Source organism: Sparus aurata, chromosome 1 (genome assembly GCF_900880675.1).
Source record: "Sparus aurata chromosome 1, fSpaAur1.1, whole genome shotgun sequence".
NCBI classification, from domain to species: Eukaryota; Metazoa; Chordata; class Actinopteri; order Spariformes; family Sparidae; genus Sparus; species Sparus aurata.
Window position 1 is genome coordinate 18,776,847 of NC_044187.1, and position 24,989 is coordinate 18,801,835.

Sequence of the window (24,989 nt, forward strand, 5' to 3'; positions counted from 1 at the left end):
GCCTGATAGAGCTTTGGATACAACTGATCAAGTTTCTGCAGCGTTCAATGCAGGTCCCTCTCAGAAACCTTTGATTTGACACCGAGAAATCATCTCTTTGCTTAGAATAACAACTCGAGTTCTGACGGATTCACGTACAATCAGAATCCTCAAACTTTTGGATTATTTCCAGGTTTATGTGATAACATAACACATGTTTCACACTGCTGTAAGCAAAAAAAGCTATCCCTGCCCACTTTATCCAATCTGGAAAGAGAACTCGATGAAAGAGGTGAGTTTGTCAGTTTGTGATCCCACAGACAGTAGGACCCTTCTGGTCTGGCACAACGAGGTAAGCTGCCAGTTCCAGCGCTCCGGATGACGGCTTGTATTACAGGCCAGGCGATGAAAAAAGCTGGAAGCAAAGAAAGAAGCAAAGAGCTTGCTCGAGTCAAGGGTCTAAGGACAAAGGGCAGAGTACACTGTACAGATAGTAAAGCCCACTCAGGCTATGTAATTTGTGATTTTGGACTATATAAAATAAATTGACTTGAATATGTATTCATTCTTACAGTAGTGGTTTGAGACCTGTAGAATCTACACCAAGGCGCATTGAAGCTGTTCAGCCGCTGATGGTGGCATTCAGAGTTGATTTTTTTTCTTTCTATACTGACAAATCCTCTCTCAGTGCAACAGCAGCAAATCCTCCCCCCTTGAAACACCTTCAATCACGCATAACCACTCTGAGGAAGAATGCTTTGCGGCTGTGCGTGTCCCAGAGAGGACTGTCCTAACAGAGCGGTTCCACCCATCCCCACAAATCATCCGCAGTGAGGCCGTTTTAGGTGCATTTCTGATGGAAAGCGTCTTATCTTACAGCATCAATTTACAGTCCTGAGCTCACCTCTGCCAGGAATGTGTGTGAAAACTCTCTCATGAGTCACCATACTGTACAAACAAGCCCGTGCGGCTTCCATTTGATGGTTGTTAAGAAAGACACATGGAAAATTAAAGGACACAAACACACACACACACCCATACACACACACTCACACACACACACATGCAGGCACATGGGTCTGCTCTTTGGGAAAAACAAAACGACTTCAGTATTTCCTTTTTTTGTGTGTGTGGGGTTTTTGATTCCTCTCAGGAAAGAGTTGCTGACTTCACAGAATGATTTTTCTGGGTTTGTTTAGTTTTCTTGTGTTTTCTCACATTTGTCTTAATCGTTTGCAGTCATTCGATCTTGTCACAGGATTTGCCCTTTTGTCTTTTTCATAAGAGGTAATCAGTGGAAAACACTTTTGTGGTGGGCCGATAACAGCTCACAGTGAGCCATCATGACTGTTTCCTCCGCACTGAGGAGAGGCAAGGGGGGGGGGGGGGACGCAGGGCCCGCGCACGGTGCCATGCGCGCTCCCGCTTTCCGCTGCGCACAGACAGCCGGTGCGGAGAGAGAGAGAGCGCGCGAGAGAGCGAGAGAGAGAGAGAGAGGGCTGCTATTACTAGTGACAGAAAACGGCAGCGAGCACATACAGTCTGGAGAGCGGTTGATGCCACAAGGTAGGAGAGAACAACAACAACAACAACAAAACAAACAAACAAAAAACACCTCCGCATCTTTGTGTTCAGTGGTGACGCGCCGCGTCCATCACTCGATGTGATGCGGGGTTGAGCCGCCCGTGTTTTCCGACGCGATTGCGGTGTCCCGCAGCCTGATCCGATGTCCTCTCTCCGTGCTGTTGTTGTGTGTCCGCAGATGCTGAGCGTCGCCTTGCTGTGTGTGTGCGCCGTCGCCCTCGGACACGTCTCCGCTCGCTCCGACAGCGGCAATTTTTTGGACGATAAGTGGCTGGCGGGGAGATGGGACAAATTCAGAGACGTGAGTACACATTTCGGCTCTTGTGTTATCCAACGCCGTCCCTCCTCGTTATCATATTGACACTACCACCACCACCACCACCACCTTTTTTCCTTCTCCCTGTAGCCACCCCTCATTGGTTTGTGATCATGCGCTCCTCGTTTTGTGTCCAAGCGACGCGTCACGGGGCCCGTCGTGGTTGTTTTGTCACACGTTCATCACCTGCTCCGCCGAGACAGTACGGTGACGGTGCGGGGGTCGTCCCTGCCTGTGATGTGAGTGTGTGAGTCCCCGAGACATACAGCCGAGGCCTTAGCGAAACACAAATGCTCATCTTCTAGCTGTCCGAGAGGCACTGCTGAGTCCAGCCCGCCACCCCCCGAAAGAAGGGGCCTAATTGCGGGCAGGTACGAGGGATGGGAGTCCGCAGCGGTGAGGCCTGCTTGTTTAGAGGCATGAGCACCTGGCACAGGATGAGACGCGAGTGTTTTTAGACATCACACTCATGTTTGTGTGGATCTATGGGTGTGTAATATATAGATATCACTACACAGGCCCCTGTCGGTGGAAATAACAGCGTAGTAACACAATGTAAACGATGGCAAGGTAGAGCAAATGGACACTCAGTGTATTCAGACATTTCCATGCAGTACACTGAACGGTTTGATTAGCCTGAATACATTGTAATGTTTATAAAAAGCTACAACATGCATAGTATAGCACTAAGAGGGTCCCCCCCCCCCCCCCCCCCCCCCCCCCCCCCTCCCAAAGTCTAAAAACAGGACACCTGGCTTGTAATCAGCTGTGTCTGGAAATAGTTTGGATTTCTTCTTATTATGAATATTTCATCTATTCGCTATGATTACAGCAGAAGTGCATTATATTTGCCGTCAGTCTGTTGTGAATGTGCCTCTGAACAGCTCTCAGAAGTGTTGGCATTTGAAAAATGTGCTTTAAAGCAGCATTATGTGACTTTTATCACCTTGAAGTAGCAGCTTCTAAATCATTTTGACGGTACCGTGTCGAGCGAATGGTGCCCCTGTAACACTGTGACTTCAGATCACTGCCTTACATACGTGTTCACGTGATACGAAACATTGTTATCAAATCAGTTGTAATTATAAAGCCATGAATCACAATCACAATTGCCTGAGTGGGCTTTACAGTGTGTGCAGTGGACAACATCCTCCGCCCTTTGTGCAGGCAAGGAACAACTTGCCATAAAAGAAAAACTTGCCATTGTTAATGATTTTAGTTTGTAGGTAGCAGCTACATCACAGTTGCTACAGACCTGGGATTAGTATCCACAACAGTGGTGTTGCATAAACACATAATGTTTCTCTGAATATATAGTGGTGTGCAGGTGGAGAGGTATGAATGACAAAAGAGTTTTATGGATTTTGGAAGATGTGGTCACTGGATAGAGACGGATGATTTTAACACAGATTGTGATAAAAAAAACAAAAAGAGAGCGAGACAGCGATTGGTCGACTGCGGTGAGTTTTCATTATCGGGAATATCGGGAATCGAGAAAATTGGGGAGATTCTCACGTGAATGGCTTGAAAAAGTCACCATGGCTGAAGGCACGGCTTGAACATTGTATAAAATAAAGTGAAAACGGATGTCTGTAAATACAAAGCGTCCCAAACTGAAGACCTACAGGGAGACGAGGTCGCCACCATTTATTTATCCTCTAGTACATCACATTTTTCATATCGTCCCATCGTGCCGTTGAATGCAGTTTGTGTGAAAGCAACGTTCATGAGGAGTTTGGACAATGTGGATTCAAACCGTAAAATGGCATTGGCAGTAACCATATTTCACAGATGAAGATCTTGAGATTGAACACCTTAATAACAGAATGACAAAAAAGAGCGCATGTGTGTTTGAGTGTCCTTGCGTACATGTGAGTCTCCCACAGGTCTCCAGCGTTGCACTGATTGCGTTCGAACTGATCTGGTTGATTATGCTGCTGCTGTCAGGCACCATTACCCTGACGTGTTTCTTGAAGGTGGTGCTGCTGCTGATTGTCATGGCACATATACAGCCTCTGATCGTGTAGCCCAGCTGGCTCATGAGGCTTAAGGTCTGAATCTTAACAGTCTATCAAGCGTGGCACGTTGTATAAACCCAGATCATGGCTGGACAGGAACCAATGTGTCTTAAAGCGAATGGTCGGAATGACGGAAGCAGGCGGCAGAGCCCCTCCTCCTCCTCCTCCTCCTCCTCCTCCTCCTCCTCCTCCTCCGTGTAGTCATTTTGCTCAACACCTGTCCATGAAGCATCAGCCAGCATCAGCAGAGAATCAGGGGACAGTTTTTACCCTCCTGACAGTCAGGATACCAAAATGAAGTGGCCTAAAGTAAATACAATGAGGGGCAGCAACCTGCACTCGGAACTAAGCCGTGCAGATGTGCCTAAATAGTAGAGCCTGACCGATACTGGATGTTTTGGGCCGATACTGATACCGGTATTAGGTAGTAAAAATAATATGATATCCGTGTATCAGTTGACATGCATACACATTCATATACAGTGCTTATGTATACACAGATTATAATTTTGCAGATTGAAAGTGGTAATCTAACACTTAAGACAAAGATACCTATGTTATCGAGGCAGGGTATTTTACACTGTAGAGGTTTCATATTGGACGACATATACCAATATATCTTTGATAGACAAAAAAATCGACTGATAATATTGAGTTTCACTTCACGAGTAACATTACCCAGTTCGTTCAAACAGTAGCAGCTGATAATAATCATTAATTTACTCGCTTTGATTTCAAACAGAAATGTTTGTGTAAACACGGAGAATTTGCCATAAAATTTCCAGTTGCTTATTTTTCTGATTATAATGTACGCTTGGGTGGCTTTTTTGCAATAATGTAGCTGTTCTTCTATTAGTTTTATCTCATTATCATTGATTTTTTTTTTTATCTACAGTACAACACCTGAAGTGCTCGATTTGATTTTGTTTCTGAAAGTGAAAACAATGGCACTTCACCCACCCACATAACAGGCTAGGATGAGTTTCCCATATTTTTTAAAATACATGTCTGTTTTGATCCATTCGATAAATGTTAAAAGAGGAAGGGTTGTTTTGTGTGTGTGTGTTTGATGTGACGATGATGAGATGATAGTTCATTCATGACCCCACACTTAGATTTGCCCCTGGTCAAGATGCTAAAAAAGAATTAATGTATTCAAGCTTTCCACTGTCACATCCTTATTTTTATTAGACATCAGCCTTTCAGTGTGTGTTCAGAAAAAAAATTGCATTTTCGTGGCATGACCCCAAATACTGAGGCTTGCATTACGATGCTTTCAGCTAGTTATAGTGTTATACTAATCAGCAGCAAATTCCAGATAGAAGTCAGTGGGAATCACTACCGTTCAAGGTACAGAGGAGACAGAGGAGAACCCAAAGTAAAAAATAAATCTGTTTAAATATTTCTCTTCTAAAATAGTGCCGTGTAGGTTTCAGGTGGAGAGCATTTGTTAGAAGCACATCTTGCCTCTAACCACAGATTGCGGTAAATGGGTCCACACAAGCAGAAGTGATTTGTACACGCTTGCACTTGCATCCATGCACACACACACACACACACACACACACAAACAGACGCATAAGCATGCATGCCCATATGCACACATGCACACACACATTACGAGAAACAGGCTTTTTGCGAGGGAGCTGTACTTTGAGTGTGCTGCAAAAACAACAGCGTTAACATAATGCACCAGAGAGAATACGCTCTTCACTCGCACCAGCTTTAATGAGTGGTTTCACCACCATGCTGCACACATGCAGGAGGATTTTTCTCTGAATTGGAGCCTCTTGATGAATCTGGTGTCAGGGAGAGAAAAGCAGGGGGAGCGTTCTCTTTAGTTTGCAAATAAAAAGGGAAAATGTTGCCATCTTTTTTTATTCATGTTTCCATGCATCAGGACTGTTTATTTCTTTTTTTAAATCTCCACTCTCCCTGCCCGTCAAAGTTAAGCGTGTGAACTCATCAGCTCAGGTGGACCCACGTGATGCACCCCAGGTTGAACTACTCAGTAGGATTTGGATTATGCAAATAGGGTGCCAGGACAGAACGTCAGAGAGGAAAAGTGATTGGCCATGCGCTGCTCTTTGAGACAGACAACAAGACAAAGAGTGATAGACAGATAGATAGATAGATAGATAGATAGATAGATAGATAGATAGATAGATAGATAGATAGATAGATAGATAGAGGATTGGAAAGATAAGAGCGTGATTGTCGGTGAACTGAAGGTTCTGTGTGCATTCACGTTTGTGTGTTAACCTTGAGGCTCAGGCATTACAGATAAAGGTGGAGCAGGATAGCATTATCTGCTCTATATATATACACGTGCCTTTAATGTGTTGCTGGGTGTTTTTTTACATTCTTTCACAGAGGAATTTTATCTATACATTTCATGAAAATAAACACAGGACTTACTCATCTTCCTCTTTGCATCTTGCAAAAGATTTCTACACAAAAGCAGAAGGTTGAAGCAGCTTTTTTTTTTATGCTCGGAATGGGATGAATATAAGATGGACAATGCTGCCGCGGTCTCGTTCTATTTCTAAATGAATCGATTCATTATCTGGATGTGCTGTAGTTAGAAGCTACGCCAATCTGATTGATATCGTCTCGGTTAATGGAACACATGCATCCCAATACTGTCACATTATTGTCACGTGACGCACTGTATAGAGGTTACAGCTCCAGGGGCCAGTTAGCACAGGAAGGCTGCAACTGTTTGTCATGACACATACTGCACTGGCAGTGATTGTGTCAGCCTAGAACATGTAGGAATTGTTCTTCTGAGGCACACACACACAAACACACACACACACATATATATACATGTTCACATCCAGAGAAAAGAGTGTAGACTGCTTTATTAAACCCTCAAAAACTAACAAATAATGATCAGAAGTTTGCTTTATATCTGCTCTTTTTAAGTTCAAATGTAGTGAAGTTTTAGTGTAAGAGTCAGTGGTGATTAACACATCCCTGAATTAAAGCAGGCTGCACCACGCAAACTAGTTCTTACATAGAAATGATCTTTTACAAAAACTGGATTAGCCGTCGTGAAGCTGACTCAACCCACAAGGCTAACACTAGCTTGCTATATCACGTGTCCAGACAGACTGCAGAGTTAGAGAGGTAATTGAAGAGGATTCATCCACACATGACAATAATAAATCCCATTTTCAACATAGCTCAAATCACAAGACATCAATAACTCAAATCACCAAACAAGGTTAGCTTAATCCGATGTTTCGTCCTTGCTGTGAATGATATTAACATGAACACATGCATGCATAAACAATTTGTAGAGTAACGGTGGTTCCGTTTAGCATTAAGCTTAGTCATATTTGGAAGTTACGGCTTGTAATGCTACAGTGACTTCCTTCTTACTTACACAGCTACAAATAATTCCTAGCAATAGATTTATACATTAACGTTGCGTTCAATGATTTGAAGTGGGATGTCAAAATTACCAGTTGGCAATTTCAGCTGGAAGTGAAGTTGGATTTTTAAAATCTGTGCACCAACAGCTGTGAAAGCTGTACGTTATACTGTTTACTGACACTTGTGTTTCATTTGTGTCTCATCACATAAGTCTTAGACACAGTACTGTCCAACTACAACACCTGGACCTGTAACTTTGATGTTTGTATGCGCAAAATAACACACGGTACTTCGGTATCAGCTTGTGTTGCTATCAATGTCTACTAACCTGACTAGAACTGGTATTCTGACTTGTTTCACAGAGTATGACATCAATCCCAGCTCCGACTTCCCAGGTACAGTAAATGGAGCGCAATCAGACATTATTTACACAATAATTGCTGCAAAATTTAGCAAATCACTCATTTCAAACTAGCTAGTAGCTAACGAAGAAGGAAGTAAGGAAGGACTTTATGCACAATCTTGCTGGCTTCAAGACCAACCAAAGTGGATTTTTAACATGCTGGTAGTTCATAAAGAAGTTTGGATACCTTAGTTTTGGATGAAAGTCTTTGCAGTTAGCGCTATCTTAATCCTACAATCAAATAAGCACAGTATTAATAATTATATGTAATTTCTTTTTCTCAGAACTGCGCAGTACACCTCCTTTTTCATCTCATGTGCTGGTATTCTAGGCCAAACTTTGCTTTGAATTTTACTTTTTAGGCATGTACTGTCACTTTGATCTTTCAGCAAGAGCCATAAGTGGGTCTCCTGCTAAGTGCACTAGATAGGATCTTGGCCACTGATTTACTGTAAGTCCTGGATAGGCCTGGGGCTGTCTTAACTGCACTGGTGCCATCTCAGTTTTTTTAGACATTCTGCTCTGTTTACTAGGTCTCGCCCAGCTTTCAGTACAGCCACAGAGTAGAGAGATAAGCTGAGGAGGAGGAAGATTTAACAATGGGTGGAAAAAACACAATGAGTGATGTTGATGAGGAGCATGACACTTAATTGCACGGTATAGGAATAAATTAATGCCTCGTTTGGACCAGCCTCATTAGAGCATTTTACACCTTTTCATCCTCTCTTCTCATCACCTCTTATCTCACTCTCTGTGTTTTTTTTCTCCTGTGCATGTCCGTCCTGCGTTGTTTGTGTTGTGGAGGGTGAATGATGTAGGGGAGGTACAGAGCTGGAGGCCTTTTCCACTTCAAAGCACCTCAGTGTGTATTTGTGTGAGTTTCTGCGTGCGTGCATGCATGCGACATGCTTGAGCAAGACAGGCAGAGCCATTAACAGTGAAAACATGCACATATTTGTCCTGTTGGAAGTCAGGAGGAAGGCAGTGAAGAGTCGGGAAAAGGTGTAAGGAAGCCAAAGGGGACACAATTAGCGGGGCTGATCTGTGAAAATCTTAAGCAAAGGTGAGAGAAGGCTCATCAGAGGCAATGTGTGCACGAGGACTTGGCTCTATAGGCATGCAAATAAAACCAAACAAAGTAGGGATGCACAGTGGCAAATTATGGTGTTAGCCAACAGAGGCGAATGCACACGCTGTTGTGTTTGTGCACAAGAGGAGAAAAAAGGGACAGCTGACTGTAAGGGAGAGGGAGGAATAGAGGTGGAAAGAGATGGAGAGATAAATTGAAAAGTTGCTATTTTTAGAGCGTACACTCAGGAGGCCATTAGACCTATTGTTGAATTTCGGATTTTCCGTGGTTTTTGGAAAGTGGGTGGCTGGTTGTATGTCCAGTGAAGTGCATTCATGCAGTTATTTGATGTTTTGTAGTGCTGACAGATTCTGGCACTACAGTCAGTGTTGTGGTGATAAGTTTGTTTATAGAACTGTGCATGTGTGTGTGTGTGTGTGTGTGTAGACGTGCATATAAGTGTGCGTTTCATGTGTGTGCGTACGAGCTTGCGTGTGTCCACTGATTCCATTAAGGAATCAGACCGCAAGCACTTTTGTTGTCTTGACTGGTCTGGAGGGCCTTGCTCCCATAATGCAATGTTCTCATTATTCAGTCATCATGGTCCGCAGAGCTAGAGGGAAACCATCCTGAACAGAGGCTAGAGTATCTCTTTATTTGGCTTTATCTTTGCAAAGCTTTCAGTATATGGGTGTCCTTCATATTAAGATGTCAGTGTACTGTGCTTAAATCTAAATGAATTGAATTGCTGAACTTTCTCTCATTGTAAAATGGACCTCTTATTAGAAGTGGAAGGTAGAGAGGGAGGGAGCAGTGTTACAACGAGTAATGAAGAGCCTGTAGTGAAGATGCAGAGGGTCAGAGGGGGCCAGAACTGAAGGATGAGCAGGAGAACTTAATTAGAACTGAGAGAAAGCACAAGGTGACCCTGCTTATTTTTGCAGAGTCCAAGGAAGTAAGAGAGAAGCTAAAGTCGTGCTTTTTGAAAGGTAACTAGGATCTGGTGGCAAACAGTGTCAGAGTATAAGGGAGCGAAACGTACATAGACATGCTGCACATGCATAGAGACAAATAGATTTAAATCTAAATTCAGCTCCACGGTGCTGACCAGCAGTAACACCTATGGAGCAAGTTCAGGCTAGTTGAGGCGTGGGTATCACTGTGTAGAGGTCTTTGCAACAATTCCAATGAAGCAGTGTATAGATATGTGCAATACTATAGGTTCCTGCCATGTTGGTGTTGTTCCTGGACCACAACTGCAACAGTCCAATCACAGTTTTGTAATGTTTCTGACACGGGGGGAAAAGAACAGAAAAAGACCCACATGGGAGAAGTTATCCTTTCAAACATGTTAAACATTGTGAAAGGGTTTAGTTGAACCCAAACCCTGTTTTCCTAACCAAGTATTTTTGTTTCCTAAACCTAACCAAATATTCTTGTTGCCTTAACCTAACAGGTTTTTTTTTTTGCCTAAACATAACACAATGTAGTGTTTTTGTCATGTAAACACAACCAAATAGTGACCATAAAAAAAATAAAGCCATGACAACTAGCTCCAAATGTGGACTTTGTCACTTTTGAAAGGAAAATCCTGGAGCAACACTGTAAGTTCCTGAAACAACACCAATATGAGTCGCGTACCTATGACATCACAACAGCTTTATAGGTCAGTTGCAGCGATGGTCCGGGATCAACATTAATTATGATGTTCAGCACCAACATGACAATATCAGATAGACCCTGCTGACACATACAGAGGTGTAACAGTTCATTAACTACATTGATGCATTGACCATAAATCAGTGATACAGACAACTGGATGAATGTCTCTGGGTTCAGCACCTGTTATGATATGAGGTTTGAGCAAACACCATACTGCACCATATTTGCAAACACCAAAAATGCATCAGAGTCATGAAATTCGGGTCAGTAACTCTGCAATCGTAGGTGTTTGCTCTGCGGGTGACAATACAGGAAACTGCATCTCATCAGCAAGCGTGGAAGACGTCCAAGGAGTTCACATATTTTTGCTGCTTGAAGCAAAATTGACAGCTTATAAAAAAACAACATCCTGTAAACTTTGCAAAACTACCAAAAAAATAGCATTTTCAACCACATTTCAGCCGACGCTGAACCTTTCTTATAAATGTTTCTATCTTGTCATGGCAGAGAACTTTTACAATGAAGCTGCTCCAACATTTATACCAAGGCCAATCAGAAGTAGCACAGTGTAGTACTGCCTCTTTATGAAAACACCTTTTCAGTCACCAAGAAGCCCGCTTTATTGCATTTTTTATGAACATACAATACAATTGTGTCAATTGTTATGGCAACGATGGAAAAAGGTAACTGAATTCACTTTAAACAGTGTTAAGCCACTGATTCACAGCTCTGTGGAGACTCCTACCCTCACATGGCTGATGAAGTTTCACTTGTCTAAAGCACATTCAGCTTCACTGTTCTTTAGTTCCTTACTGCGCCATAACTAACACTGCTTTATAATGAATAATGGCCTTCCTGCGTCATGGCTGATGCACAATTAATCAATCTGTGCTGTTACACTCATCACCATAGTGATCGTGCACAGAATATATGACCATAGCACAGTAAGTCTGATCTGTACATGCTAGAGTGAGAGGTGATCGTGTCCACAGGAATTATTGAACTGTATTTCACTCTTTAATTGAATTAGATGCATCCGATTGGTTGGGATTTTGCACAACACTGGAATGCGGAAAATGTACAACGCGGACCTTTCATCGGGGGGGTATGACACTCGTCTCCATTGAGCCACGCTGTGGGATTTATGCTGATAAGATGTTTTTTCCTCTCCCCTGTTTCCTTCCCTTCCTATTTGTTCTGGCATAAAGAGCTGAATGAGTCACACACACAAACACACATGCAGAGAGAGAGAGAGAGGCCACACACACAAAAAAAATGGAAAATAAGAGATCAAGACAGAAAGAGTGAATATTTTTTTTCTGAGTTACAGTAAACAAGAGGGGCTGTATTTCACTTCAATCAATCTAGTGGTAAGATAGTAAATTAATTGTAATTTGTAGATTAAGCAAGTAATTGTTATTATTTATTTATTGATTCATCTGGTTTATTTATTGAGTTGGAATGAGTTGGAATTTCTATATTACCAAGGGATCTAATGCGGTGGTTCATTCACGGGGGAGAAGCACAATCTGTCATTTTTTACTTGATTTTACTGACGTTGTCCCCTGGATGTCCAGGCGTCTGTGTAACATCAACATTTTAGAAGCGGAGCATCTGTTCTTCACAAGCCATATTGATATAGTTTAGAGTTGTTATGTTCTGTATGTGTTAGATGTATAAATGCTCGTTTGTCAAAGGCAGCCTCTGCAAATCATTAGAGGTCCCCAGGTAATAGTTGCACCCATGCAAATATGGCTTTTGATTTTGGATATCGTTTTATCGCAATGGGGCGCGTGCTGTCTGTTCCTAGTTTTGAAGTCTGTATTAAAGTAAAGCGATGTGATTTTTTGAACTTACCAGACTGTTCTGTTGGTTCTGCTTTTACCCACTTTGTCATTATATCCACGTTACCGATGATTACATATGAAAAATCTCACTGTCATACCAGCAATATTGTTGGGAGTATTGATATGAATAACTATTTGGTCAAAAATATTGTGAGATTTGACGCTCCAGCCTAGCATTAATGAAGTGCTTTTGGAGAGATTTCCAAATATGGAGATATAAATCATGCATCATGATGTAGCCTGGAAATATCACAATTGTATTCAAAGGCCATGTCGCCCCGGCCTTAGTGTCAGTTCAGTGACTTCATTAGAGGTTAAACAAGTGTGATGTTGGCATGTGTGTGTAAGCATGTACGTGTGTGGCTGTCGTGTATGATGAAAAAAGATGTGTTCATGAGAGCGTAGTGCAGTGCTGAGTTTGAATGAAACCAGTGACAGAAACCAGCGAATGAAGCCTCTGAACACAATGCAGCTCTCTATTTCTTAAGCTCCCTCTAAATTTGCATCAGAGGCCAGCACCCCCCTGGGTGTGTCTCCCTCTTCTATTAAAAGCAGGAAAATCACTCACCTCTGTGCTCGTCTGCAACCCTTATTTAGACTGTTTAAACAAAGCCACAGGCAACAGATTGAACCATTTGACTTCATCTCAGAAGGTTTGAACAAAACAGTTCACTTTCAAACATTTACGGAGAGACTAAAGCACTTTGGTACATGGGAAATAACATTATTCATAATTATTATGTTATATATTCAGTTTTCTTGATGTGACAATGTAGTGGGCTTAATATAAAAGAGAGTATATGAGCGCTCTGGGAGGTCTGCATTTTCCCAGACTGATGATGATTCAGTGTTCGATCATATTTGTTTTTCACACTGTATTTGAGATCGTCTGTGACTGCAGTGTGACAAAGCGTTGAGTCAGATACCTTTTAGTACAAAACGTAACATTTTAACGTCTATTGTCTTTGCTGTAAATAAAGATTTTTCACAACCTAATCCATGTTGGAGAAAATAAGTTTCCAAAAGATTTCATGCATTTCTGCTCCATGTGAATTCGACTGGCTGATCAGAATTTGATTCCGACTTTAATGCCTTGAAGTCTTCCCTTCATTTCAAATAGCTAAACACAATATTTTTCTTTTTCTTTTTTTTCTTTTATAACCCTATCATAGTAAATGCAATCCACTTCAAATTGCATTTTCATGAGCCAAATCAAAGGAAGAGCCATTTTATATTTTGTTTTTTTCTTATGTTCTTTCCCCCACCTACCTCAGTTGTTTACAAAAATGCCATCGACATGTGGGTGACGAGATAATGACAGATTTTTCATATTTAGGTGAACTTATCCTTTAATAGTTATCTCACATATTCAGAGGGTTTGGTTCAGGTGTTTTGATGCCACATGTGGTATATAAACAACTTTCCATTAGGTGATATGTGGGAGTATAAGCAGCACATACACTGAGACCCCTTTTTATGCAAATGATGGGATAGAGCTGCTGTCATGACATTGACACTGTCTCGGCTCAATGAATGCATGCTCCATGTGTTTGTAAGTTGATGGTGTGTCGTTGAGTGTGTGTGTGTTTTCCCGATCATTTTATTTCATTATGCAAAGTTTCCACTCAAAAAGAAAGAACCTAATCAAAATGAATCCCTCATTCTCTCTCTCTGTAATGCTTTCTCCTGAAGGAAGTGGAGGTTTGTACAACAGCTTAATAGTATCGTATCTGTCATGTATTATTTTTTACTCCAGAAGTCATTTGAACAGTGTTTTTGTTGTGATTTTGCTCATTGGTTAACCTTGTTTCAGGAGCCTGGAACGTGGACTCCATCCAAGCCCTTCGATCAAGGTGGGTGTGAGGAAGAGAGCCTTGAGTGCTGTTGGCTTTGTGGTAAAACAGAACACAAGAAAAGATAAAAAAGGACTTGCACATCTTCCAAAGATGAACACATCTTTAAAAGTGGTATTTTTTCCATCAATGATGTAGTTAAGATGTTTAATCTGCATATTGATGTGGACAGTGATGAAAAATCAAGAGTCATGGTTTTTTCGAGAATACACAATTAATGCATTACATAAAATTAAATGGGAATAAATTAGGGCATCAGAGTACATGCTGTAGAAAAGGTACAATACAAGTGAGTTGCACGTGTATTATGTTTCCACTGGATCCGTCAACATCCAGTGCGACTGGCTGCCTCCAGACAAACTAGCAGAAAGCCCACGAATGGCGTTTGTCCAATTAGGATGCGCCATGGTAAGATGTATCAAAGTTAAAGGAGGTAATATGCTAATCTCCACGTTCTTAATTTTGTTTGGGGTTACTACTAGAAAAGGTTGACATGCTTTAATACTCAGTCTCCTCTGATTGGTCGGCTTACACACGCCCGACCCAGCACCGCTAACAACATTAGAGCAGCTGTGCTAAATTGATTCTTACATACCAAACTAGCAGTTTGGCAGAAATTATGCAAATATGTGACGTAGTGATGTCACAATGTCTTGGAATTAAAGGCGGGACTACTGACGAGACTTTTCTGGAGCAGTGATTGCTGTAGGAAAGAGGAGCTTCTGTTTTTCAACCATGTACAAGCTGTTAAGAAACCGTATATACGTATATAAAATGCTGAAGAAAACATCAAAAACAAACCCCACGTAAAAAAAAGTCTAAAACAAGACTTAACAGAAATAAAAACATCAAAGTTTCAGCCTCAGTAACACATATGGCAAAGCATGCCATCTGGATATCACACAGCGAGGACTTCAGCTATGAAACAGGAGAATTGAGACGTCTAATAATTGGGCCTGAGATACACTCTGATATTTTGTACAACCCATGTGTGTTTTGACAGGGCCTCTCAAGATGTATCCCTGAAAATATTCCCCTTAGTGCAAGGCCTTTAAACTTTCTACCAAATTCAATTAAACAGTTGTTGCAGTATGATCAGGCATTGAATCTATTTTCCTTACATTGTCATATTTCTAAATTTAATTTTGTTTGTCTCTGAAACATAGACTCTCAAACATTTTGTTATTCGTAACATGTTGCAACCAGTCGCCCTGTGACTCATTACAGCTCAGATGTGGTTTACCAATAATTAGTAGCAGTGAGGAAAGGATGGTGATCATCTTGTGTACTTTATTGTGTAAACCTCCATTAGGCAGATTTTGACAATCACACTTCTCTCTTATTAGTGAACCTATATGAGTGTGTGTTATTTGTACCATTACCAAGTCTTTTCACTGCACCTACCAGTTGATTTTCTATCCTTTGTTCATCTCATTTTCCATTTGTATCAGACAGTGATAAGCTCATACACACATCCAGAAACAACAGGACATGAACACATTCACTCTCCCTTATCACTGTATCCTCAAATGCGCACACACACACACACACACACACACACACACGTCGACATGTCAGGGAAACAATGGCATTAGATGCGTTGGAGGCTGGAGGCAGGATAATCTTCCAAAGCTGCTCAGGGATTACTGTAAGGTTCTTTCAGAGCAGAGGTCATTCACAAACTGTTCTGAGATCAGCTGGAGGCCTCAGATCCTGCACACAGGTTGCCATGCCGAAGGCTGACTAGCGGTCAGAAACAGCTAGCTTGTCTTCTCCGACAAAGATCGCACTCTCAGCCTGAGACTCAGATCTAAAATCGGCTCTCCCTTAAAAGCCAGATATGGCCCTCAGCTGTAAGATCTGATACCAGATCAGTTTGTGGATCTCATTGAGAGCACACATGAGACTGACACTCAGTTCAGGATGATGTAAGGTCAGCAGCAGCCTCTAAAACCAGTTCCATCTGTTTTTAGCTGTAAAGATACTTAACAGTATTATAGCTCATTCGGTTCAGCGTGAGAAACACATTGCCAGTAAACTGTAAGTGAACAGACAGTGGCTGGAATTAACACTCGCGGATTATAACACCTCACAGCTTGGATCTGTATGAAAATAAAAGGCAGTACATGGTTTAACCAGGAATCATTGATCCAGAACAAAAAGAAAATGTAACCTCGGTAGATTTTTTCTCTGTTTGCACTAGTGGGCTTTTGAGAAGCTCTTTAAAAAGGGAGGATATATTTTGGTTGCACATGCAATTAAGACACACATTTACAGAACACACTTGTTCTCATTTTATGACTCTGTTTTGTGTTGTTAGGCCTCGATCCTGCCAAAGACCCCTGTCTTAAGATCAAATGCAGTCGCCACAAAGTGTGTGTGGCTGAGGATTACAAGACTGCCTCCTGTGTCAGCCAGAGGAGAGTTAGGTAAGAACACACGCACATGCACACACACCTGTCCTTATAAGAGGTTAACGTTTTGAAAGTTCCCTTCCTGAAATGAAAAATCACAATTTCAAAAGTAAATGTAATATTTCAATAGAAATATAAAGACAATATGTCACATGAGAACTTGAAATTTTCACGTGAATTATATGAATGCATACGTGATTTGCTTTTCTGACCTGTTGGATTAGAATTTCAACATGTAAAAACAAAACATGGCACGTGAAATCACAAGAAATCTGCCTCTCCACAAACGACAGGCTATTTTTCATATGTGAAGTACATTTTTAAAATGTGAAAACAAAACCTTGTTAGATGAGAATTATGTATTTTCATGTAAGGATTTGAAATCTACACACAAGACATTTATGTTTTCACATGTTTGATATATACGCCAATACGCAACTAGCTTTTTTCACATGTGGAAACAAAACATGCTACATGAAATCAAATATTTGGCTATTTGTACATGTGAACCGATATTAAAAAATGATTGAAGATAAAATAATGTCACATGTGAACTGCGCACTTTCACAAGTGACTGGCTTCACTCACATAAGAATTCGAAAATCACACACAGTTTTATTTTTTCACATATTGAAACTAAACAAGACACATTTTACATTTTCACATGTGAACTGAGCTTTTAGCACCTGGAAAGAAAATGCCACATGGGATCTGGACATTTTTTGTTGTTTTTGTTCACGCAGGAATTAACATTTTCACACTTGAATTACACTAAAGGTGCAATACCTAAGTCTAATAGAAACACATCCACAGAAGAATAATCAGGTTTGACCTGATGTATTGTGTTGGAGAGATGTCAACTGAAGTTAGTGCGCTAACCAGCTAGCCCCTTACTACTTAGTACCTGGACTAATATGAGCGCCAGCTGCACAGCTAGCTGAAATAACTAGCTACCGGCAGCTATACTTAAAAAAGCATCTGGTGGTTAGTCTGGAAATATTTCTGGAGATATTACTATATTTGGAATCCCTTAAAGTTGCATTTAGTTGTTTCTGTGACAAAGCCAGAAATGAAGCAGTGGATTAGGAGCAAATCAAATCTCTTTTATTACTTTGCTTCCCTTCTCTCCTCCCTCGTTGTTTCCCTGCTCACTTATTCATGCAGCATGATAAGCACCAACACCAGAGGGGTGGCTGTTTTTCTGTTTTTTTCCAGCCAGTCTACTGGTTTCCCGGCTCTTTTGTGACTGTTGTGTGACATTACTTTTTAGTCCAATTACCCCGGCGTTGGCACTGCCTTACAACGGACACAAAGTCCTGCCAAGTGATATGAATGGGCTTTGTAAGTATGTGTGTGTGTGTGCGTGTGTGTGTGTCTGTCTGGGATACTGCAGACTGGACAGAGGACAGAAACGCCATACTGACCTCATTTCCCATTCTTAGCAACAACACAATTGCAACTGCACAGTGTAAGCAAATCAGAAAATAATCACATATAAATCCTAATCCATGTCTCATTCCTGAAATTGATGTAAGAACAACAAAAAATGCAACATGGATATGGACATTCTTAGAAAACATTAGTTTGGAATGAAGCCGAAAGGATAAACAGCGCATTGTGGTGAAGACAATCGTTCACAATATTTTCATATGCACACAGTCAGATGGTTAGTGTGCGCGTATGGAAAAAATTTGTCTTCCAAATCTCCTCTCTAGTTTTAAAGATGCCAGTTTGTACCAGAGTCCGGGGTCGAAGTGCAAACCCTGCCCTGTGGTCCACCCCTCCCCTGTCTGTGGAACCGACGGCCACAGCTACTCCACCAAGGTACCCGCACACACACACAATCACCGCTATCTCACATCTTAGAAGTCATGATGAGACGCATATCCTGAATTTTACCCCCTCTTCTGTCCGTGTCGCTCCTGCTCAGTGTAAGTTAGACTACCAGGCGTGCATCACTGGAAAGAAGATCGCCGTGAAGTGCGCCGGCGTGTGTCCTTGCCCCGCTCAGCCTGAGCAGAGCTCCACGGAGAAGAAAGGTACAAGGTGCTGCACACATGACTGCACACTGCAAGCTAGGAGAAACAGTAAATTCCCCTTAATTAAAAAGTCTTCCATGGTGTTAAAGCCCCCCTCTGCCCTACTAAAGTGTCCTTTAGCATGACACTGAAGTTGTAAGGCAGCTGCGCTATAGCTGACTCTGACTTCTCGTCTCCACAAGGGAGAAGGGAGGCAGTAAAGCATCACTTTATCATCATTAATCATCAGTGTAATTGCTCCTCAGTGTGCAGTGAGTCGGACTTGAAGGAGGTGGTGAGTCGTCTGAGAGACTGGTTCAGAGTGCTGCACGAGAACGGCAACCACAAGAGAGTCAAGATCCAGAAGCCAGAGAAGAACAGTGAGTCGCGTGACATTAACACAAAACGGCTCATCTTGCATTACCGTCTGGCTGTATCTACCGTCTCTCATTTCTTTAAACTTTTCCCAGCAGAGTTCGAGGTCGGGGCGTCACCTATCTGTAAGGACCCTCTGGGCTGGATGTTCTCCCGGCTGGACACGAACTTTGACGTCCAGCTGGACCAATCAGAGATCAAGAGCCTCTACCTGGACAGGAACGAGCCGTGCTCCGATGCGTTCTTCAAATCCTGCGACACGCGCGCCGACAAGATTATAACCAGCTCCGAGTGGTGCACGTGCTTCCAGAGGCACACAGGTACGGTTATCTCCCTGCACTCGACATGCAGATACAAACATGGATGTTTATTAATTCAATTCATTCAACCTTTAATTACATTTTCGAAGAATGTCCAAAGGCAGAAGGGGTGTCTGTAGATAACATCACCATAATCCAAGAAAAAAAAAACCCACCACAGTTATCTGCTTCCTACTGAGCAGAGGAAAATCAGTTATGTTTCTGTACAAATCAAAAATCTGGCAATGTTGATAAAAAGTGAGAAAAGAATTCCTGGATCTGAACCTGAATCTGAAGTGTATTTCAGAGTCTATTCCAGGCTGAGACTCATCCTCCATCCAAGTTTCGGGAAAATCCATTCAGTAGTTTTTGTGTAATCCTGCTGACAAACCGACCAACCAGCTTCAGCCTCTGGATCTTATTCTTATCTTAATGACAAAAAGGACGGTGGCCCTGAGGGTAAAAAAAACAACAATATTTCAGAAAACAAAACAGCGTTTCACAAAACACAGCTTTATCAGCTCATATAAATGTTGCGTTTTGAGCCCCAGGGCCACCGTAGATACAGGGAAGATGAAAAATAAGCAGGCTTTAAACAAAAACCCAATTAGTACCTGCTAATGTCCACTGCTGTCATTCATCAGAACAGACTGAATTCTTGTTTTTGAAAAATTGTGGCTTGTCTGATCGCTCTCTGATCTTACTCTTCGTCTCTTCGTATTTTGTTGTAGAGATTTTACTGAGTTCCACGGACTTGGTGAACAAAGTTTTCGTCGCAACTGCTCAAATTGACGGCCAGAATTCAGAAAGCAAGACCTAAGTTTAGATAAACAATAAACGAACTTCTACAGACAAAAGACAGTCAATCAGAATGGAATATTCTCCCTCTGCATGTGAAGAATACATAACTGTAGTCTCTAAAATACAATAAATGCAGCACAGTACAATACAATGCATGGCATTAAAATGCCATTGTACAAGACCTTGGATGAAAATGAGTTTTTTAGCTCATAGAGAAACAGTATTTACAGATCAGTCAGTCGCACTTATAAAAGCAGAAGCAGCAGGATAACAAACGCCAGAAAGAGAAACAAAGAAAGAAAAGGACACAAAGTAAGCAAAGTTTCAGATTCAGCCCAGAAAAGCAGACTTGTGCAGTTTGTCACCGCAGTCCCTTGTCTCTCCTTTGCAGATTCCCCTTGTAAAGCAGAGCTGTCCAGTATCAACAAAAAGCAAGCGGGGAAGAAACTGCTTGGTGAGACAGACACACTAACACTAAAACACACACACACACACAAAAAGGCAAAACGACAAGTGTGTTCGCTCTAATTCATTGTGTGCGTCTGTGTGTTGTCTACGTGCAGGTCAGTACCTTCCGTCCTGTGATGAGGAGGGTTACTTCAGGTCACACCAGTGTCACAGCAGCAGCGGCCAGTGCTGGTGCGTGGATCGGTATGGCAACGAGGTGTCTGGCTCACGCACCCACGGCCCGGCAAACTGCGGTAGGCAAAAATCTCAGGGGGGACAGGGTGTCATATTTCTGTGTTCATGTGAGGGAACAAAAGAGATTTGCAGCGAAGGCGACATGGAGGAAATAATTCATAGACATTAGCATCAGATTTATTGCTCATATTGCACAAAGGGTGACTGTAAAAGTGATTTCAAAATGTTTCTGAAAAGATTTTAGTCAAGAAAAAGGCAACGCAGGAGCAGAATCTTCATACGTAGTTCATTTGCATACACTACCCACACTCTACCAATGCAAAGTAATTTGAAAATCGTCGGAGTTGCCCCTTTAATTGTAAGATTTGGTTTGTTCCGTGTTTCCAGGCGTGATTTTGGAGTCTTCTGGAGACCTCGGCAGCGGAGACTCGCTGTTCACCGACGACGACGAAGACTCCTTTGTCCTCGACGACCAGGCCGGGATGGACGACGAGGACGACGAGGATGAGGACGACGATGACGACAACGACGAATACCTGTCGTAATTTTTATTTTTTTTTTCGAAAAAGAAAACAACAAAAAAAAGAAAAAAGAGAAAACTGTTTGTTTGGTCAAACTGCACGTTTCTAGGTGACTCCCCAGGCAGATACTTAATCGTACTAACAGCCTACGGACTACTCTGTGTATTGTTTGTTCATTAGTAAGAAAAGAAAAAAAACAATATTCCTGGCAAACGTTTATGATTTCTCTTCCTCTCTAAGTATAAAATATGGTTAATGACACTTGCTCACTTGTGTGTCAGCCAACCAGAGAACATAACAAGGACTAATCGACAAAAACCAATCCAGCGCTTTGGATTTGGTCACGTGTGCAAAAGACCTCTCCCTTCATTGGACAGTCTCATGTCTTCTAGTGTGTCCCGTCCTTGTGCAGCACTCCCGACGCCCGAGTGTGTTGACGCCTGAGGGCGCAATGTTAAAGAGATTTCCCCCTTCTTCTTCTTCTTCTTCTTCATCCTCTTCCTCTCCTCCCCCCGAACCCCTTTAACTCCTTATCAAAATGTTCCTGTGTATAGGTGGGATGTTGATGATGTAGATAAGAGAATATTGCACTCTTTAGGTTTTCTTTTGATCTTGATTTGTAACTGTGACTGTAACTGTGTGGAAAAACAAGATAAGAGTTAGACATGCTTCATTAGGAGTATTAAGGCAAAAAAAAAAAAAAAAGGCAAAAAAGAAGAAAAAAAACACAGTCTGAGTTGGATAACAATCAGAACCGACATGCTAGCTGTTTTCACGGAGACACAAATCAAATCAAATCATCTCAAAGGCTCAGCAACGAGGGAGGAACAATGTACTGCTCGGCCGGTGGTGTGAGAGGGGGGAGAAAAAAAAATGTTATTATTATCTATTTTTCTAATCCATTGTTGGATGAATACAGAAGATGAAACAGATTTGTCGTAGCATGTCTAATACTGCGTGATGTCGTTTCAGTCTGTAGAACCAGAGGCTAAAAAAACCCTTTGCGGAACCGGAAAATATATAGAAAAACTGAAGCTTGAGGATGACAAAAGGATTCCCTTCGAGCGTGTACAGATGAAAACTGCACTCGCATAGTTAAACAAGTCTGTGTGATTATAAAAAAAATTTACTTATCTTTAATACGTCGAAGAAAACCTCGTCGCAGCTCACGTCGCAGGATCAATGTCCGGGGGTGGGAGTGGGGGGATTTGATGTTTTTAAAAATTCTTCATGATCTGAGCACACGGTGTGACAGGATACGTCTCTTGCACAGTAAATAAAACCACAGAGCCATGCGAACCTGTCGAAAACGTCCGGCGGGAGGGTGAAGGTGTGCCTTTAACTGGTGAGGACGGATGGTGGCAGCAGTGGGAGGAGCATGCTTACTGGGCTACGACTTGAGCTCGTCTTTACGCTGCGTAAGAGCGGCTTTCGGAAAATACCGTCTTGGGGTTTTGGTATGGCTTGTGCTCTGGGTCTCTCTTATGATGGTGTTAAATAGGCCATATTTCAGATCTTTTCTGATTTGTAACTTAGGGTAGTTAGAATGTAGAGAAGCACAGATATACTTAACAGTTAAGGCATAAAAACACTTAGATTCTGCTGGATTTGAAAATGGTTTATATATTAGTACACCGGCTAGAGGAAGCTTTGGTTTAGACAGCTTTATATGACAAAAAAGATGATCATCTTACAGTGGTTTTCTTCTTTTTTTTTTTTGCTTTTGCTTTTATTTGTACCTGACCTGCTCTTTCGACTTATATTGTATATCTGTCAGGGTTAAAAACTGATTCCCAGATTTGTGTATTCTTGATAAGTCCTGTGACTGTTTATGCAGACCTGGGATTTGCTGAGCTCCGATGTTGAATTTCACTTATTAAACCAGCCGTCGGGCATCATTTTGAATCAAACATCTCTTTGAAATTCCATGTTAAGACCTGAAAAGTGCCATCTAACTGTCCGATAGTTTGTTTTGTTTGTTTGTTTTCTTTTTTTTTTGGGTCTCCCCTCATTCCTTTTAACTTGGAATTTCAATTCACTTTAAGGCCTGGAGACGATTTCAGTCTGAAAGTGTGCAGTTTTCATGAGTGTGATGACATGCAAATCATTTCGATGACCTCAGACACTGTAGCCACTCAAAACCAATCACACACTGTCATCACAGCTCTGATAGCGTTTTAAGGTAATGATACAGATGCATTTTTTACAGTGTATGTATGATTTGCTGAAATAAAAGCTATATTGACCAATGTTCGGCGTGAGTGTTAACTCAGAGGATGGATATGACTGCGTGTGTTGAACGCTTGTATCCGTGTGACCAAGTTTCTGTTCCGTGTTTTTGTTTCGATTATGTATTTCTATTCCTTTTCCAGGAAAAAAAAGATAAGAGAAAAAAAAAGACGAGTTTCTGGTGTTCTGCGCTATAGAATTTGAGGATGTTTAAATTTACATTCATGGAGGAAGTGAGAAAGCACATATCCATCCGTATCTGTTTTAGGATGTACAGCTGCTGTCGCATTGATGTAACATCTGCCATAAGTGGAAGTTGAAAGTGCATCACTTAAAGGGTAAGTTAACGCAAAAATTGGAATTCAGCCATTATCTTCTCACCAAGTCAGGGAAGTTTTGTAGTTCACAAAACAGCGTTGCAAAAAGACAGCTGTGAAAAAAAATACAGCTCATCTGGCATAATCGATGTCTCCAGAACTTCAGAAATCCCAAATTGAATTGAAAATATGTTATTTACGCCCTTTTTAAACAGACAAAATCTTCACTATAGCTAAAAGCGTTAGCAATCACCCATCCGAAGAGGGTGCACAAGCTCCACGGCGAATGAAGCTGTAGATAACTTCTTTTCTAAACATTTTGGAATCTCCAGGCTTCCAAAAATGCCGGACAAGCTGTATGGAGCTGTTGGTTTTTTTGTTTTTTTTTTGGGTGAACTTATCCTTTAAGGCAAATTCTTAAGAAGAAGTGACTTCGTGGTCAGGAGAAACGGACTGCTCGTTTCAAGGTGATGAGTTGTGTGTGCAGGAACATTTCTGCATTATGTAGGAGAAGAACAGGTGAATATTTTATGAGCTGCCATCCGTCACTCCCACACTGCACCTATACGTACACTCCTGCGTACACACAGCAGCTACAAGCACACGTAGAGCAAAACAGATACATTAAATGAATTAACACAGGAAAACACACATTCTCTGACCTGGAAAAAAGTTAGGTTCCCTTTTTTTCCTGCTGTGAGAACTACTAAGTGTAAGCAGACTGCAGGAACTCACACAACGCATATCTGTGTGTGTGTGTGTGTGTGTGTGTGTGTGTGTGTGTGTGTGTGTGTGTGTGTGTGTGTTGGCAAAGAGAGCTGTCAGCAGCTCCACATAGGGAAGTCACTGGGTAAATATCAAGCGTTCACTTCCACACACTCTTTCCTCCGCCTGTATGTGCCAAGCACAGAAATGTGCAGAGATACCATCTAACTTCCACACAGCGGAGCCCCGATGTTGGAGAGCGTCCAACAATAAGAAGTGATTTTGGAGACATTATGACTGAGCGCTGATGGGAAATGCCTCAAAATGCAGGAAGCACTTATGATGTTCTGAAGTCAGGTTTCTTGGATAAGCAGCAGTGTGTGACGCAGGTTCTTTTATCACTTCCACACTCTGCTGCCTGATGAGGTGTTGTTCCTGAATGAGCTGTAAACACCTGCTAAGTTTATTAGACATAATAAGATGCTATTAAGATATCAATCATGATGTTTTCAGCAGCAGCAGAACCATCTCAGTTCAATAGGCAACAATGCCAATG

The 24,989-nt window shown here is 41.7% G+C and overlaps 1 protein-coding gene across 6 annotated transcripts; it reads left to right on the plus strand.

Annotated features, from left to right (window-relative positions):
- The first annotated feature begins 1,391 nt into the window (after window positions 1–1,391).
- spock3 (SPARC (osteonectin), cwcv and kazal like domains proteoglycan 3) lies at window positions 1,392–23,433 on the plus strand. 6 transcript variants are annotated; one of them, XM_030416436.1, is made up of 13 exons: window positions 1,392–1,545; window positions 1,742–1,864; window positions 7,641–7,673; window positions 13,952–13,960; window positions 14,073–14,112; window positions 16,433–16,541; window positions 18,242–18,350; window positions 18,457–18,565; window positions 18,811–18,924; window positions 19,015–19,239; window positions 20,411–20,473; window positions 20,583–20,720; window positions 21,049–23,433. In XM_030416436.1, exons 2-13 carry the CDS (start codon window positions 1,742–1,744, stop codon window positions 21,204–21,206), a joined length of 1,230 nt encoding a protein of 409 aa, XP_030272296.1. In that variant the 5' UTR covers window positions 1,392–1,545; the 3' UTR covers window positions 21,207–23,433. The 6 variants fall into 6 exon arrangements, with proteins under 6 accessions (XP_030272296.1, XP_030272302.1, XP_030272305.1 ...); XM_030416442.1 differs by having other exon boundaries at window positions 19,018–19,239; XM_030416445.1 differs by lacking the exon at window positions 7,641–7,673.
- The last annotated feature ends 1,556 nt before the right edge of the window (window positions 23,434–24,989 follow it).

Bases quoted from the DNA above. Each gene is read 5' to 3' on its own strand.
- spock3 (XM_030416436.1), top strand. From the start codon at position 1,742: ATGCTGAGCGTCGCCTTGCTGTGTGTGTGCGCCGTCGCCCTCGGACAC. The intron at 18,925-19,014 runs GTGAGTCGCGTG...AACTTTTCCCAG, and splicing joins CCAGAAGCCAGAGAAGAACA to CAGAGTTCGAGGTCGGGGCG. The intron at 20,721-21,048 runs GTAGGCAAAAAT...CCGTGTTTCCAG, and splicing joins CCACGGCCCGGCAAACTGCG to GCGTGATTTTGGAGTCTTCT.